We start from the raw sequence: 18,860 nt of genomic DNA, 5'->3' as shown, positions 1-18,860 counted from the left end.
GAAGCTAGACTTATTTTCCCTTACATGTATTTTGACCCATCTGTAGTTTTACCAATTTAAGGAAAACAAGTTAACTGAATGTTCACCTGTTCAAATGTCATTACAACTACATATAGACATTCTGTTATGCAAGGTATTATCTATTATGAAAGTACAACTATGAACACAATTCTGTATTAAGCTTTAATAACAATTAGTGAAGTTAAATTAGACAAATAATGCATAAGAGTAGGACTTAATCAAACAAACATTTCACTATTTGCTTATTTCCTACTGGATGCAATTATATCATCTACTTCCAATACCACTTTAACTCTTACTTAAGCTCAAAAAATGCATTAAAAACTAACATAAATTTTTAGAGTAAAACCTTTTGCTTGGGGTTTGTTTGCAAGTCTCCATTCTCTGACAAGCCAAAGTCAAGTACTCCATCATCTTTCTGCCCAATGGCCTTAAGACCTTGCAGAAGTATTTCTCGGAAATGCTGATAAACAGGTTTCTCTTCATAGCTCAGTAGCTTCACCTTTTCCATATATTTGGCTATTTCATCTAAAGAAATGGTACCTCCAATTAATTTCTATTTGAAAACATTTTAATCATTCACTTTTACCACAAAAGAGTCAGGAATTATGCATGCACTACTTATGCTATTTTTTTTAAATGGTTATTTATAAACTCATAATTATGACTTTACTACAACACATTTTAGAAAAAAATTATACCAAGGTTCATTACCCAGTGATGACAGCATCACTGTTTTTTTACACGTTCATTGCAATAAAGAAAACAGTCAGTTATAAAAAATGTAATAGACCAATCTTCACCAGTGAATGGTTGTTTACATACTATTTCTTATGTCTATATTTTAAAATGTTCAAAAAGAAATTCCATGTTATCTCAGAATTTCACCAGTTCAAGACTGAAACATACATTAAAAAAACCACCATGAAATAACTGACCACTGAAAAAACAGACAAGTCACACTTGACAGAAAAAACTCTCTTCTGATCACCAGAAGTAGGTGGAAATAACTAAATATTTAAGTTTAAGATCCCAAGAAAATGTATTTCTAATAGAGTCAGATTTAAAAGAAAAAAAATCCGCTTAGCAAATCACCAATGCCAAATAGAAATAACCACCACTTCTAGCTTGTGTTACTTTGTATTTTGAATCTCTGGAGTTCAGTTGCGCAAAACCAATTTACACATCTCATGTTTGCAAATACTTAATATTGTCTTTATTCAGAAGCAACAGAGTGTCTGCAGTTCATATAACTGCAGCCAAAACAAAGAGTCTCAACTTCTCTTAATCAGCAAGCTAATTCATGCCACTTTGTGGCTGATAAAAGTAAGAAGAAAAATATGTACAAATTTAAGTAAACAAGGAAGACTTAAAGAAGCAACACATCAGAGTAGAATGCCTGAGACACACCTCTCAGCAAAAAAAGCTGCTGACAGTCTGATAACTCCTCACCTTTTGAAGCAACTGAACTGATCTGTTTTTATTTGAATACAGAGTAGCACAGCCTTCCCATCTATGCACTCAACACGTAAATATGAATTTCAGGGCTTCTAGTCATTGTCTAAAGTTGTCTGCAATTTGGTGATGGCCCCCAAACAGACTGATGAATTTTATTATTTTAGAGAAAAGGGACACTAAACCAAGTTATTAGAGAATGTTTGCCACGTGGTACAAACCAAAGTATTTTAATTTAAAATAGTTCCCCTTACCTGGTTTATTTTTCCCGGGAAAGCATTTGTCCATCAAAATTGAAATATTGTCTCTACATCTGAAAAATAAAATTATTCAAAAATTACTGTTTCTTTCAAAGCTTGAATCTTGCCCCGTTTCTGATAAACTTCCTAAGTACCCAGCTTGGGCCACTGTCAGAGACAGGAAACACTACAAGATCAACCTTTCATATGGCTTAGTACAGCCATCTTTAGGAGCGTCGTACATTTGAGAACCTGAGGAATGCCAGACAATCTGAAATACAGTTTTGTTCAGCAGTTTTTGATTCTTATGAAAGCAAGCAAGTAGAAGACTGAAAGAAAAGAACTGGTCCATTTTAAACCCTCCCATACCAATGCTCTCTCACCTCCTCCTCCTAGAGGACTCTTTTTCTTAGCTGATATTATTCACAGCAGATCCCCTGCCAAAATAATAACTGGGGGAAAGGAGGCTTTTGCTAACGTTGATGGAGGCCAAAGTGTTAAAAGTAGATATAAGGAAGACAGATAACGAATACTTGGTAATAAGACAATGAGACAGAAACTGCTGTGCTGTTACAGCTTTCTTCATATTAAATATTTGACAAGAGAGGGTTGAGAGGGGGTGGGGGGAAGACAAAGGAATATAACAGGGAGAAGGACAAAAAATAACTAAAAAATGCCACATTAGTAGTCCTCTAGTTGGAATGATGCTCAAAGACATTTAAGATCCATCTTTTGCTCTCATCTCTGCCGTTCAGAGCACGGTGTTATAAAAGCTACTCACACTCCAGGCTTCTCTTTCTGTAAAGCAGGACTAACGGTTACCTGCATACTGGTAAGAGTGCTTTTTGGCTTAACCATGGCAGTATTCTGAAGTGACAATACTGTGGTGGATAAATAAGCATCTCACATATGCAAAAGAAGACTGTAGTGTAGCACAAGTAAAGTTGAGTTACAAGCTAAGGATATATTAGACACGACGAAAGGAAACTGAGGGGTATACAAACCAGGAGTCTACTTGCCAAAAGGAAACATACTGAATGTACAAAGCGTTTCTACACTAAGACATTTTCACTCCCCTCTTCAATTTCAAAAGGGAAAGAACACAAGTAGTTTCTCACCTGATTTTTGAGTCTCTGACAGAATTTGGATCTTTCAAATTATCCTCCCATGGTAGATGGCCACTAAGCCAATGAATCATACAGTAACCCAAGATCTCCAGATCACCACGTCTCGATGGGGCTAAATACAAATGCACACATAAAAAAAGATCTGTAAGAGCAGCTAATAAAAGCACACACAGTTTAGCAACAGTTAAAATTTGTAAATATGTTAAGACAAAAGAAAGCTAATGCTAACAACGTAACCCTACTGTATCTGTTATTTATTTCAGCGTGAAAGCAAGGAAGGAAAAATATTGTTCCTACATCTGGAAGGCTAACTTCATTTTCAAGTCCTTTATCAATCTCTTTCTTCTACTCAAGGACATGACATGCTGCAGTTATTCCAATTTGGGAAGCTTTTTAAGTACTCAGATTGTGGAAAACATAGAGCAAGTTAGTGAAGTGATTGACTTTCTGTTCAAAACACTTTTTACTTCCCTTCTATAAAAAGGTAATAGTGCTGAAACCCCACCTCCCAAAAAAAATATCACACCATGCTGAAATATTTTGTGGCCTAAAAACTGAACAGAGGACAATAACAGATCAGATCCCTAAGCCTTGCAAAAAAAAAACAACCCACCCCAAAAATCCCAGCTACCTACATGTACATTCACCACAGACTACACTTTAAATGGGCAAATCAAATAATCTTTGTCCATGTTCAGTTTTAAGCATAGGTGCAACAGTTTACCCTGAAGTAAATAATTTTCAACAACTAATATTTTTGCAGGACACACTTTTATGCTAATAAAACCAAATTTAAGAATGAAAGTAAATTCACTATAAAATCTGAATGTTTAATCAGACATAGACTCCTCAAGTTCAGCTTTTTCTCACTTCTTGCCCTTTGATGTTCAGTGACTACAGCCATAATTATGAAACAATATTTCATAATTAAATGTTGTTTACAAATCTTCTAAATATTAAGTTATAAACAAGATAAAGAATATTTTGCATCTTCACCAAATGTAAAGGAATAGCATTCACATTGATAACAGGAACTATTTATCTCCTGAAAATAGGCCCTGTTTTTCTATCAAGATCTCATAAGCACTATTCCATTTCTACTCAGTGAATACAAAGCAATACAGTAAACATCTTAACAGTTTTTATAAATTAAGGTTCTCAATTTAAGAAAGTTACATTAAAAATACAGTAAATTAATATCAAAGTAAAAGTTAGTAAATTGTAAAAAAATAAAAATGCCAGCATAATCCATAGAGAAGAAAAAATATATTTTTATATAGATTCAGAAACCTGATTGTTTACAAAACTCAACGCAGCAAATAAAGTCTTCTGTATTTATAAAAAGGATGCACAAATGCCTATTTACATCCTTACCCACACCCTTGTGTGCATCAATACTGGTATATTCAATAGTTCCATCATGACACCTTTTAGGATCTTCTTTATATACTTTGTGAACTCCTTCAGGACAGTATCGGTAGGCAAGTCCGTAATCCACCAAGTACACCTAGTATTTTCCAAAAGAATAAATACAAAAAAATACGCCAAAAAAAATATGTAACTCCTGACCATTCTCATAACTTCTTAAAAAGTACTAAAAACGGTGAGGTTTTTGACTTTAAATAATCTTTTCTCAGTGCTTTATTGAGATTACTACACATGATTTGAAAACATGTCAGATAGGCTTTGTTATTTTCCATATAGCAGTCTGATCTGGAAGTAATTTCTTGCTGATGCAGAGGACAAGTACAGTAAAACAGTTAGTTACTACCAGTAAGATTAAATGGAAAAAAAAAATTAAAAGAAAAAAGTTCATAGAATTACAGATACACTTACTGTCCTACCCTCTTTAAAGTCTGCTGCCCCATTTGAACATTACAAGGGACTATGACTTCTCACTAACGCCACAGTTACTTTAAGAGAACTGAGATTATTTTACTTATTTTATGAGCTAAAACATTTGGGCAAGATGACATACATAATTCTGAAACTCTAATATGCAGTTTGAATAGTAAAGAGAGTTAAAAATGCAGAAAAATGAAAGACTTCCATAAATCAAGTGGAACAATCAACACTTTAAAAACCAATTTTTCCAAGTAACAGAACACTTATCTGATGGATTTCTTGAACAAAGGAATAAGGTAACAATGCAGACAGGCAAACATAATTTACCACTGTACTATATAATTTTAAGCTTCCACCTGCAAACACCTATTTGTGAATCACTTTTTTTTAATCTTGAGAATTTCTCTAGAATATTATTTAGGCCAAATAGTCAATTTGATAACTGTCCAGCAAAATGCATGAAAAAAATCGTAGAATATTAACTAGATACAAATGTCAAGCAGAAATAATGTTACCATATACATTCTTAAAAATGAGCTTCTGCTAGATTTCACAGGTTCAAAGCACTTGTGTTGTCAAATAGGAGGTTTAAAACATGAGGAATAAAATGCATCAGAAATACCTGATTAGGGTTCTTGTAACTCATAAGAAGGTTTGATGCCTTGATGTCTCCATGCACATATTCATGCTCATGGACGTATTCCAGAATATCAAGCTAACAAAACAAAATGCAGTCATATAAATGCAGTACCCAGCTCCACCCAGCAGAGGACCTGTACTCAGCACAAAAGTGGGATTTAACCGAAAGACTTACATGGGGAAAGCAGGTTGTAAAAATATATTTTTTAAACTTACTATTCTCAAGCCTAATTGTAGTACAGTTTTATGGGGAAATAGCTTTGCATTCTCTTCAAACATTTTCTGAAGATCTCTGCCAAATCGGTCCATTATCATAAATCGGTAACTAAATTCAAGGAAAAAAACAAAACAAAACAAGAAAACCAGGAAACTTACTGAATTGTACTTAGCAAAGTAGTTTATCTATGTGCTAATTGTACAAATTACTGACTGAAAACATTTCTCTCAAAAGATAAACTGCAGATACAAGGAAAACAAGTATGTGTGAAATACTTTTTTTTATTATTGGACATTAATTCTTAACTTTTTTACATCAGCTAGTCAAAAGTTTGTCCATCTAAAGAACTGTTTATTCCTGGCTATTTATGCAAGTATAACAAGTACCCTGACATACTATAAGCTGCCAGAGAATACTAAACCTCCTTTGCAGCACAGCTGTTTAGAGAAAGCCCACAAGGAATCAAGTACTGTTATATTAACAGACATAACATTCAAGTAACAAAACCCCTTCATGACATAGAACAATACTAGAAACTATACCTAGACTGAAGACAAATTTAACTAGCTATTTTAGCTAGTGAGCTAGATTTTAGATCAAAGTAAAAAAAAAAAAATCCCTAGGGAAAATAAAATAGATTTAGAGGGAGCACTAATTCCTTTGCATGTGTGAGTGAAAATACTCTTTAAGTGCACATCGCACCAGAAAAAAAACTTTAAAGGTAGTCATATTATTCAAGGATTTATACATTAGAAGTCAACTTTATTTTAATTTAAATATGACACGCTGCTAAACCACATACGTATAGCATCGCTCTGTTACAATACATTAGAAGTCAACTTTATTTTAATTTAAATATGACACGCTGCTAAACCACATACATATAGCATCGCTGTGTTACAGCAACACTGAAGACAAATGAAAACTAATTTGCAAAGAATACAGTAGACACTGAGTAAAAAACTGAGAGAAATGTACCTATTCAGTAAACACACACTGTTATAAACATGAAACTCCATAGCAGAAATTAAGATAGGTGGAAAATACATCTTATAAAGTAATCAATTAAAGGGGACAGTGGATAGGTGGAAAATACATCTTATAAAGTAATGAGGTTAAAGGGGACAGCAGTTATGGATGACATAAATCCCAGTATATGTCAACAAAAGAATATTCACCTGTTTCCATTTTTTGTATGTAAGCCGGAACCCCAATATCTCGGTACACCTAAGTATTTCAGTTTATGAGACTTAGTCCAACTCTGAACTGAAAATACAAATAAAGGTAAGTTAATGAATTTGCACCAGTAGAGACTTGCATAAAAAGGGAGTATTCACATTACTAACAGTTTCTGCATACGTGTGAGCTGCTTATTTAATGGAAACTTGTATGCAAAGTACACTGGAAATTTAATGACGCATCCACTGTAGAGACAGAGATGCAACTGACGTTTCAGTTTAGACAATACCATCAACACAACTATAAACAACATCTTACCTAATACCCTAGTTTTACTATATATCTGAATCAGATTTCAATAATTCAAAAAAAATTTTTTAAATTACCTAAACAGATTCCCTTAAAGTTTGACCTTACCCCTGTAGGCTCTATTTTCCTAAATGCTTGTAATTCATTAAAAACATTTTAATAGACTGCTTACTTTCATCTGGCTTAGCAGCTCGCATGTAGAACTTTAACTCAGTAAAAAGAGGTCCATTCTGGCTGGGTTCCTTTAAGACAATTTGAAATTAGTTAAAAACTGCTCTGTTAGTATCTAATAATTATTAAAAGCTCAAAAACCGTAACATCCACCCTATAAAAACATATTTTCCCTCAAATGCTCTACCCAGTGCTGATAAACACAAAGAAAGATTGGCTTTAAAAAATTATTTTTATTATAAATTTCATAACATTATGGGTGTCAAATAATACTTTCCCATAACTAAAGATTAAAGAATCACAAATTAACTGAAAAGTATAGAAATATTACGAATAATTGGCAGCAAAAGTTTAGCAAAGAACATTAAACAACAGTCACTATCTCAGATTTTCCAGATTATAGCTGGATGATGGAAAAATCTTAACAAAAGTTAAATTCTTGCTGAACTTAAGGTATTTTGTTCTCTTCATACATTAGTTGATTAAGGTAAAAATTACAAAGGATTTCACAATTTCTCTTTTAAACTAAATTATAAGAACTACACCTATCCTGACCTCAGAGTCTATCTTTTATTTAAGCTAACAGAAGGTATTTCAGTTCTATTTTCTAGGGACAAATCTATGGTAACCACATATTACAAGTAAACTGCAAGAGAGAAATTGGTTTGAAAACAGCAAAGCTTTGAAATACTGCAAAAATTGCAAATGGGCAAGTACCCTGACTGCATTTCCAGAACTTAGCACAGAAAAAAAAAAGTGATTTAAACTCTTGCAATTTCTGATTGATTTTGAGATAAGCTTAAGCAATTTATTTTAGTCTAGTTACTCATATATGTCCAAATTCATTTTACCATAGTGAAAATACCCATTTTGGAATATCCTATGCCTTAAAAAAAACTAACAAAAACAAATACATATGATCACTTGCAAAGAAACCCAGAAAGAATATGATTGCATAATATTAGCAAAAGTTCCAAGATATGTAACATCAATCTTTAATATTTTTAATTGTAACTTTTAAATGCAGATGCAGTGACCCAGAAAATTGCTAAAGGCCAGACTGTACCACTCAGTTAACAGAGGTTTCCTGTCGTCTGACATTAAGGAAGCAATGTAAAGGGATCAAACACACAGATGAACGTGGGGTTTGTGTGCATCTGACGTATTGGCTCAGAGGCAGAGCAGGAGGAGCGGTGAGAATGAGAGCAGACACCAGCTTGGGCACCACTCCTGGGCCTGGACACTTGATTACACAGCTACTGCCTATCTCCACCTCCCCTTCTCCAGCAGCATTGCCCTGATAAACGAGGAGCCAAGACAATGGTTTTCAGGCCCCTCCTTGTGGAACCAATATTCGGACTTAAGCCATGAACCAGCCAAAAAAAAAAAAACCCAACTAGACCAACTGATCAGTGCACATAAACTTTAGTACATGTATATTTACTTTCAGTTAGTTTATTTATCCATTATGGACAACAAATTAGATTATCTATACAGAGGAGAAGGGTTAAATAGCTCAATTCTTATACTGCAGTTATCTCGAACAAACATTACTTAACCTATTCACTTGTTCCTGTGTAGCATGATCCATTAATACTCTAACTTAATTAGAATATAAATTATACATGTTATTTTGATTCAATTTACATCAGTTTGAAAAATGTTATTGTCTTACTAAAACATAGCAAAAACTGTAGGTGTTAAAAATTCTTAAAATATTTATCTTTACATAAATTATTCCACCAAAAACTATGTCTCAGTGTTGAAAAAAAGATGTATATTTCTCAAGATGGAGCAAATGCTGAATATCTGGTATCTTTTCATACTTGAGGGGATGGATAAATGATTTAACCACAAAACAGATCTTCATATTGACTATGAAGCTGTTTCCCCATAATAACAGTAACTCTACATGCAGATAAATAAATGCATACGCTATGTTAAAAAAGCTCTTGTAATGATGTCCAATATTTGCCATACTAGTCATCCTATAATGTGCTAAAACCAGAAAGACTTCAAACACAAATTTCTACAACTTTATGCCTAGGGTCATTCTAAACACATGATTTGCAAAACCGAAATTAAAGTCTAATTAGAAAAGATATCATAATGAAAGAGATTATGGAGTACGTGTCGAAACCCAACAAATTTCTTCAAGTAGTATTTTAAGAATTCTGATCTTTTTCAGTCAGCAATTTAATGAAGTGTTATTAAACTCTGTATCCACTCCTGAACAATGACATCTGAAAGGTCCACATGTTAAAAAGCATTTCCTTTTTAACTAAAAACTGTGATTCATTTCATACTGCTCAGACATCAATACTATGAGGATATGTCAAAGACTAAGCCAATTTCCATCCTGCTTTAATAGCTTAATTTGAAGAACATTACTATAGAAGCACATATTTTGTTAAACACTAATAATTGTTCAAAGCTGTTAACCACTTTGCTTCAGCTGATGGATCAACTAGAATTCACCCAGGCATCAGAAAATAGGCCCTTATCTGTGGTTGCGTTATACTAGACTGTAGAGGCATAATATGTTATGGGTCATTTGTGAGGGCAGCACGAAGACTGGGGCTACTCTTTATTGCCATAAAGACAAAATTACAAAAGAAATTAAAAGCAAGTAGTCATCTGGGAGATTAGCAATGGAGGTATTTACAAACTGCTGCAACAAAGTGAGCCTACCATAAAAGCAACCCAGAAGTTATGGCAACTCTTCTGATATTCAGAGCCCAAAGTGGAAGAGAAGCAGATGGACAGGTTTCAAACTCAGGGGAAGAGGAGGACAGCAATTACTCACAGCATAAAATAATGCATATCTGATGATTTGCCAAGCAAGTCAAACTGGATTCTTCCATGAAAGTTAAATGGAGCTCCACTTCCTGATCAGTCCAAACTCATCAGGAGCCAGTAATTAGGAGCCATTGCCTTTTGTAGGCAAGCCACTGCTGGCAACTGGAACGTCTATCATCTACCTCTAAGAGGCCACAGCTCCTGCATAACGGACACCCCCTGCCCACGATGGCGCAGCTTGGTCGTACAAAAGCAGGTTGCCACCATGCAGCAGCTGCAGGCTGGGACCCCTTCTCTGTGTGGAATTCCTGCCCACAAACACCCAAGGCAGCAGCAGTCTGCTGATGTTCAGCGTGTGACTGTTTGGCATTTCCATCGTCAGCAACGCTCTTTTCAGAAGTGGCAACGTTTCGGAAAGAGGGTCGTCACCAACAATATCTTGGGGTGCCTGAAGAGTATCAAAACCAGTACTCTAGAGTTTCCCTATAGTCAGCAGATATAAATATCAAGATTAAAGGCACACGCTAACTAAAATGTATTTTATTCTAAATTAACTTGATCTTTTACTTTCAGGAACAAATGTTAAAAGTATAAATACATTTACATAAGTGGCCATCTATTGCAGTAAAGCATTTCTCAGTATCACCACGTAGTTTAACAAAATAAAAGATTAAAGCATTGCAGTTCTGAACTGTGCTGGAGAAATAACTTTTTACAATGTGAAGTTCTTGTACAGTTTTCTGTTATTTGCTTTTGTCACAGGAGCAGAAGTACCACCATGGTAATGAATGGTCTGGATCTACCAGGGATATTCCTATGCTCCCAGTTTATTTTTACTAAGAATTTATCAGGGAATCATACATAATGATAGGATCTATACAAAATAATACAGCAAGATTTAAGAAAAAATACTGTATACCTAAGGAAGAGGACATTACAGCCAAATCAAGTTAAATAAATCTTTTTTATTTTATGATTAAAAACATAAAAAACATTCAACTATTAAAACCAATTTGCTGATTTGCTACAATGGGCTAAAAATGAGCTATCAACAATGTTTTTTCTTCTCCCTAATCATTAGGTTAAAAAAATTCTATGTTAATGCCATTTTAATTCAGTAGAAATTAGAATACGTATGTGTTTTATGATAAAACATTTAAAGGACTTTATATCTGTGGGGACGTCAGGAATCAAAGTTTTGCTGTTTGTACTCCCAAGCCATCTGTCAGCTTACCAACATCCAGTGGTGAGCAGCAGTTCACACAGACTCACTGTTGAATCACAGAAATTCTCCAAAAGCTAGCCAGATTTCATTCATTTGGTGATATTTGGGCTGCTTACAGGAAGCAGCAAATGAAACAGAAACTCATCTATTTCATGAACCTTTATGAACTTCACTGATGTTCCACCCTCAGACATGAGTCCCAATTCTCTGCAGTGTTCCTGCACACCACACTTATTTTAAACAGCACTATGCAACTGCATTATTTTTAGTCAGAATATTTTTTAAATTACACATGGTATTCTAGAACAAACATTTTCAAGTTGTGAAGTAAAGATTCAAATGCTCTCTTACCACTTTTGCAACATAAGGTGCATCACTGCCAACCGACTTTGAAGAATTAACATCAGCTGTTAAAAAGGAAGTGTTTATTAGTAGTAGGAGAGGGAACTATCACAAAACATACACTTATTTACTATGCAGCATGGACAAACAAACAACAAAGCCATTAAGTACTGATGTGAACATATATCAGTACCTTTGACTTTGGTACGAGAACTACTCTATATGGCAAGACTACTCTACACAGACATGGTCTTGCATTGCCCCTTCTGTTTGAGGAGTACAGGCAGTTTACTAAATAAAGGAGGTCCTTTTTATAATTCCACAACTTTTGCCTACTCAATAGCATTTATTTTGTTTTCTAGGACTGCGATGAACATACACAGTTGCAGACATAAAGATGATAAACATTCTCTCTACTCTTTTGCCATGTCACATAACCAAAACTGACTTTCTGTTCCTACTAAGCTGTTGCTATTTGTGACAGCAGATACAGGTATGAAGGGCATCAAGTCAGGCAAGCTGGAAGTACAGGAACAGTCAGAGGCACAGCTTTGTGCAAATGATGGGGAAGCAAACAGACAGCAAGCTTTGGCTTGAACAAAGCAGGAATTCTTAACACGAAGGACTACACAATTTGAGTGAGCTGGAACTCAAGTCTCAGTAAATTTAGTAGCTCATTGAGCAAGGCTGAGTAAGTACTACAGAGCTTCTTTGGCAAGAAGCCACCCCACTGGTCCTGTTTTTCTTCTTAATCCACTTATGCTGCAGCCTGTTCACTTTGAAAGCAGGACGGCTTATTAATTATTTTTTTTTTCAACTCAGTATGAATTCCGTGCAACTTTTTCCACCAAGAGGAAAAAGACCATAAATGCATACAAAAGAAAATCTTATTATCATGATCACATTAACTTTCATACCTTCAAAATTGTTTGGAACATGACTAGGGGCAATCAAGGTTTTTAATTCCCTGAGGTATTCTCAAGATCTCTCTTATCCATTCATCTGTTCAAATAACTAAGCACAGACCACTATCCACTAAAAGTCTTCCTTGGATTCAATAAACAACATTGCAAAACAAGATTAGTGCTGAGGCTTTAAACTGTGAATACAAGATTTCAGCTTGTTTTGAGCATTGATTACATAAAAAAAGCATATGACACACCTCAGAAGTTCATGAGGCAATGAAAAAGTCCAAAGCAGCACCAAAGTGAAAACCAGCCAAAATACTGGCTAATCAGTAGCCTCCATAGAATATGCTTAGACACTTTCAGTTCAGAATGTGTGACATAAGGACACCCATGCAAAAAATCCCTTCTTTCAGCCAGACCAAAAAATCAAATTTAAATAAATGCTAAGCTATACATTCACTGCTAAAAAGTAATAAAGATTTTGGTTTATAAAAGTGAATGAACTACCACCCGAATCTCAAAGAACCACAGTTCCTACAATGACAATTTGTCCACTCTTGTCATTTTTTTCCAAGACCATGAACCAAGCTAAGGTTCTAGTGAAAAATACCACTTGAAGACACTGCATTTCTAACTTAGGGTCAATTTTTCATTGCTTTGAATAAGGATAAACACCTCATTCTTCATTCTGAAGCATTATCAAAGATAATTACACTTACCAAGGTATAGGCGTCCAAACCCTCCTTGCCCTATAGGGGCACCTAATTTCCACTCTTTTCTTGATGTATCTGCTAGAACCTCCCCCACAGCAAACACTTCAGCAAGTTTCCTTTTTGCAGGGGCTCTTTTTCTAGCAGTCTTATTATATGGCATTTTTCCTAGAGGGAGAGAGAGGAAGGGAAGGAAAAATAATAACAAAAAAGCACATGCTTACATGCTTACCAGATATATTTTACGTAGAAATCTGTTAGAAGAATGAAAAAGTATGGACTGTTTAAGTTTTAATTTGTTACTACAAAGATACTCTAAAAGAAATGCAGTAGTTTCACTGCCTGAATTCTAAGTAAAAGACAACTCATTTTTCCAGGCATCATAAAAAAATTTGAGAGCAAAAATCTTAAAAAAAAAAAAAAAAACCCAACAAAAAAACCCACAAACCTATCAGGAGACTTAGTATGCTAGAAAAAAAATCAGAATCTATTGTACTTAATCAATCACAACCAATCATAGGTCTAAACGTAGAAAAAAGTAAACTAATGAAATAAAGCTCATTAGTTTTCCTGAAGAACATATAAAAAACAGTTAAGCCATTCAATTAATTATTTTTACCTCTAATATACCTGCAAGCAACAAAAATGAAAGTCTGCTTGTTGTTCACAGAGCAGCATTTAGTGGATCATGAACAAACTAGTACATAACTGCCTATTTTGAGATCCTAAATGTAAAAGTACTGCCGTTGCCTTCTCCCACCCTCAGGTCTCAGGTAAGCAATGTTTCCAGAAATAACGTTAACAGCCGACTGGAACCAAACACGTGCATCTTTGTGCAGAACAGGTCTCATTTTGAGCAAATAAACGTTTTGAGTTTTTAGGAGAGCCAGATTTTGATTCAATAAGAACTCACTGAATATGCAGCCATGATATGGCAAAGAGTGCACGAGATCTCTTTACATGAAACGCCTTCATGACATCTTCTACAAGGAACTGATCTTTCCCTCTACCCTATGAAGATACGAGGCATACAAATAGAGCCACAGTTATTTTCTAAAAGATACCATTCTGACTGGTAGGATTTTATTACTAGTATTTTATTTTGCTTGGGGAAGCAGAAGGAATATTAATACACAACTCAGGATGTTTCTGGATGGCAAAGTATCTTTTTTCCTAGTCTAGATACTCAACACAATAACCCTAAAGCCAAATGCACTTACATCAGTCTTCCCCTTTTCATTTTCATGTTCCTCTAGGACTTTTTTTTAATTTCCCAAATAGAAAACTACATAACTATGACAGCTGTTCCAAAGTGCTCCTCCCTCTACAAGCTTCTTTTCTGACTGGGTAGTATCTTCATGAAATTTTCTTCCCCAAGTAATGTCTGTCACTCAACTAACATCTGGAGAGAGAAGCCCATACCCTCTTCTCTACATTTCTCCCATTAATAAAAGCAAGAATAACTGTCAAGTTTCCTGAAAATGTTATTCTGTATACTAATACTCAAGTCTGCAGCTATGACTGACTAAATCCCTAGGAGTAGAACGTGACAATGGATGGAACACTCCATGGCGATGGGATGTGCCCAAAGAGCTCACTGAACAGGAAAGAGACTGGCAGGTGGCCTTTGTTTTTATGTAAACAGCTAAACAACAGTTGAGTGGAGCTCAAAATTGTTAAGTGAAACAAACAGTGATGTAAATGTCTCCCCAGGTTAGCCAGGCCAGTGTGATGGGAGTGAATAGGAGGCTCAGCCCAACATAAGAGTATAAAAACTAAACAACTAGCAAAAGAATTCTGAAGAGAGCAATGGGTTTGAACTGGTTTCATCCCAGGTATTCCTTCCCAGTGGCTGGGGACACCAGCAGCATGACAGTAAGTACATTATAGAGACCAATAATGGGAATCACATTGGTATTGTGAGTGAGCTGCGCATTGCAATTGCTATACGTTGCAAAGTGTAATTTACATTTGTATTGTTTTCAGTATATTTTATATCACTCCTAAATCAGGAATCCCATATAACATCAACTGTCTTCAAATATGTAAATTAGATATGACATATTATGCCCCCCATAAGTGGAAGAGCTGAAAGAACCTGGTCAGAGAGTATCGGACTCTGCCAGCAAGCTGTCTGCAGCCACCACAGTCATTCAATATAGGAATAAACACAGAAGAGAAGGATTCCATGCCAAAGATAAGTTCTGCTTTTTCAGGTTTCTTACTAATCTGAGAAGTACCTTTGTGTCATAGAACCACTTCTGAATGTGTTCTGCAGTTAAACAAATAACTTCAACGAAACAGTATTAAGAAATACCAGTCTCTTCCTGTGATGCAGTTACTTATCAATACCTACATTGCACAAGCTTCCTCACTACCACAAACCAGGATGTTTTAATTCTGCATTTCTTTCACACATTTCCACTTACTTCTATACAGTAACATTCTTCCCTATAATCAAGATAAAATTTAAGTGTAAAATGCCAAAACTGTAAGATTAACTTTACCCACATCTTTTTCCATACCCTGTCTTCAAGAAACTCCTCTCTTTACACCTCTTCATCTTTTTTTTTTTTTTTATTATTATCTTCAAGGACTGTTCTTCAAGTAAGGTTCTTTCTCCAGATTTTCTCCAAGAGAAAAATGGGACTTCCAAGCACCAAATCCAAGTCCAGCTGTCTCAGCTAAGACCACACCAATGAGAACATAATGGTGTCAAAGCACCAGAAGGAACGTAGAGTAGTGGGAATGGCTACCTGTTGATATCACTTACAAGAGCAGGCCAAAAAGATCACAGCAGACCTTTAAGTAGCTTCTCAGGACACCCTGATCAGGAAAATAACTGAAACAAAGGACAGACTGAAACCGTAAGTAGCAGCAATGGGAAAATAAACCAGAAGCCTGGAGCCCCAAGACTGACTCAGATAAGGAGAAAAAGAAAGTGCAAAAATCGGCAGTGTTACTAATGACTCAGATGTGGGACAAAATTACACTCACTGTCATCCAAGGGGTACAAACACGTATGCAAAACTAGCATACCATCCTCAAGCTAAGAACAATGTTAAGAGACATGAAGAGGGCTTGAAGGACTGCATCTCTTGACCTCTAAGTTACTACAAATAATTCCAGTGAGACTGGGACACATGCACTTAGGTGCCCAAATGCTGGACAGGCTGCTCTCCAGTAAAAGAAAAATGTGTAGTCTCTTTTTCAATAAAGCTAGAAAGCCAATGATATAAAACTATTGATACACTTCACATCTTTGACATTCACAGTGAGTGTCTTGATATTAGCCTCGCTTAAAAGGGAATTAAGTTTACTTAAAATAGCTCTTCAGGAGTGTTAAAGAAGGAGCTGGTGTTTCCATCTTTCACCCTCCCTCCTTTTTTTTGTTTAACATGGTCAATAATTGTATGCCTGAAGGTATTTAGTCGAAAAAAAGATATTAATGACAACTTCCCTTTATCCATAAAAGCAAAAATTCAAAACGGACATAAGTTTGAACGTCCCCAGCTGGGAACCCTGCCCTTAACAAATACACTAGATACACATACATGGTTTCTTGGCTGTCTATATTCATATCCATCTGTTAAGATGGCACTGTGCCTACTTACAAGTTGGTCAAACTATCAGTAGGCCATAGGTGCCAAACACTGATCGCTTTCAATGGGCAGCATGCACAATACTAAGCACTCACTCTTTTACAAAAAAGCTGTTATCCATGGAAATATTTAAGCAATGGCTGCACATGCTTTCACATTTATTTGGATAAATCCATTCAAGGACCTTCTATTGCTTGAAGCTAAAAACACTTGGAGACAGCAAAAAATTTCTACATGAAAATATAGAACCAGGGGAAAAAAAGAGCAAAATAATGAAAAAAGATAATGACATTTTAGTGCGAATTCTATCATTTTGTGCACTTTTCAACTTGCGATACATGCAAAACATGGGTTTGTCAGGAAACTTATGAACAAGCAAACACGATGCAGAGCTGCATGCTGTACATTGCACAACTGGAACAAAGTCATCTACTTCTCCCTAAAATCAACTTCTAAAATTCACATATGCACACAAAAAAATAAAATTAAAAAAAAAAAAAAAATCACCTTTAATTTGCCTGCATCTCAACTACCTGTCTCCATCAGCAAGTGGAAATATTTTCTATCCCACAGGTATTGTGAAGATTAATTCATTAGTGCCTGCAACCACGCTGAAGTCCTTGGAAACAGAGTGCCATCCAAGTCAAGTACTGTACTATCATTCAAGTATCAGGCAGACCTGACCCTACTTAGCTAAGGTATCTGACAAGAACAATTTTCAAGGTGCATGATTGTAAACAGCAGCATTTCATGTGGCTACAATATGCTCAAAACAAAGATTTTGCTGCTAACAAGTATGAATAACAGAAGTCTATTTGTCTAAACTCTCTCCAAAAGCCTCTTAGTACTACAAAGGCTATTTCTCCTCCTTCTCCTGTATAAAACATCTTGGAAGAAACTGAATACACTGTACTTGAGATATGCAGACAATTTTGCATCGGTAGCACTATTAGTGGTGTTATCTTTACAAATGTTGTCTGCAATGGTTGCTACTCTAGCGATACTTGAACTCTTGGAATAAATATGAATAGCCACTTCTCAACTTGTTTTGGCAACCATTCTCAATAAAACTCTGAAATTAATACAAATCAAATTTATTTTGCAGAAAGTATTTCTGCTGTGTGCTAAGTCAGACTGTTTTCTTCCTGATCCTCCTCTTTTATTCTCTGGAAATTGTCATTTTTACGGTTATTTATCTCAGTAGGACCTATTTTCATTCTCAACACGGACAAGGCATGCTGGTGACCTGCGCTGCTCTTCATGAATAGGTAGTCCCAGCAAGACCTGAAATCTATGCATCATTAATACTGATCATCAGTCATATCAAGACATGTAAGTCTGCTTGCAAAGAAGGAAATAAAGACAAGCAATAAACAAAAAGAAGTTTTTCTCAAGCACTGGGAGGGAAAGAATATGATAGTTTAAAACTTCTGAATACTGTAGAACTGTTTCATAGGAGTGACCACCAAAAAAAAAAGTATCATAAGTATCAGTGACTTGTAATAACAAGTGACATAAATGGTGAATAAAGACTTTCTTGCAGAAGTTGGACATTCTGTGACCAGTCTATCATTGTGTTACATTGTTGACTACTGCTATAATCTCATTTCCTGGCGATTAAGATACCTAGCAATTAATGGTACTTTGGAAGAAGAGGAGCTAGAGTTCTTTCCCCAAGAAATAAGAAAAAGTCTTTTTAGACAAAATGAATAAATGTACATTCGAGGACCACAATTAATGAGAAGCAATTAATCACAATAGCACCATACTGGGCAAACGGAACCTTTTTTTTTTTTCCCTTCATTTGTTTAACAAGCACACTGTTTTGTGACAGACTTTTATAGAATGCAGCTTCTTCAGAGACAGGAAATAGTCATTTACAAGAGGAATTACTGCATTGCTAACTAATTTTCAATTGCTTTCTCAAGAATATATTTTCATCTTCTGAACAGTATTAAAGATTCTCCTGAAAATCCTGAGCATTTCTGAGATAGTTACTGCAACAAAAAACACATTGAGCTTTATAAGGTGCCAAATTATCTGTGACTCCAAATCACCTCACCACCAAACCA

At 35.3% G+C, this 18,860-nt stretch overlaps 1 protein-coding gene across 2 annotated transcripts in view; it reads right to left on the bottom strand.

Annotated features, from left to right (window-relative positions):
- VRK1 (vaccinia related kinase 1) overlaps nucleotides 1-18,860 on the bottom strand; it is a 55,115-nt gene that overhangs the window by 16,966 nt on the left and 19,289 nt on the right. For both annotated transcript variants that reach the window (XM_014957398.1, XM_014957399.1), the window contains exons 2-11: nucleotides 13,196-13,354; nucleotides 11,578-11,633; nucleotides 7,204-7,273; nucleotides 6,722-6,809; nucleotides 5,543-5,651; nucleotides 5,310-5,402; nucleotides 4,217-4,349; nucleotides 2,834-2,954; nucleotides 1,731-1,789; nucleotides 371-549 (exon numbers count right to left, since the gene is read on the bottom strand). In XM_014957398.1, the coding sequence (XP_014812884.1) occupies nucleotides 371-549; nucleotides 1,731-1,789; nucleotides 2,834-2,954; nucleotides 4,217-4,349; nucleotides 5,310-5,402; nucleotides 5,543-5,651; nucleotides 6,722-6,809; nucleotides 7,204-7,273; nucleotides 11,578-11,633; nucleotides 13,196-13,349 (1,062 nt within the window). In that variant the 5' untranslated portion in view covers nucleotides 13,350-13,354. The remainder of the gene's footprint in view (nucleotides 1-370; nucleotides 550-1,730; nucleotides 1,790-2,833; nucleotides 2,955-4,216; nucleotides 4,350-5,309; nucleotides 5,403-5,542; nucleotides 5,652-6,721; nucleotides 6,810-7,203; nucleotides 7,274-11,577; nucleotides 11,634-13,195; nucleotides 13,355-18,860) is intronic.

This window comes from Calidris pugnax, unplaced genomic scaffold (assembly GCF_001431845.1).
Source record: "Calidris pugnax isolate Ruff unplaced genomic scaffold, ASM143184v1 scaffold211, whole genome shotgun sequence".
Classification (NCBI taxonomy): domain Eukaryota; kingdom Metazoa; phylum Chordata; class Aves; order Charadriiformes; family Scolopacidae; genus Calidris; species Calidris pugnax.
This window is presented reverse-complemented; position numbering and strand designations above follow the sequence as displayed.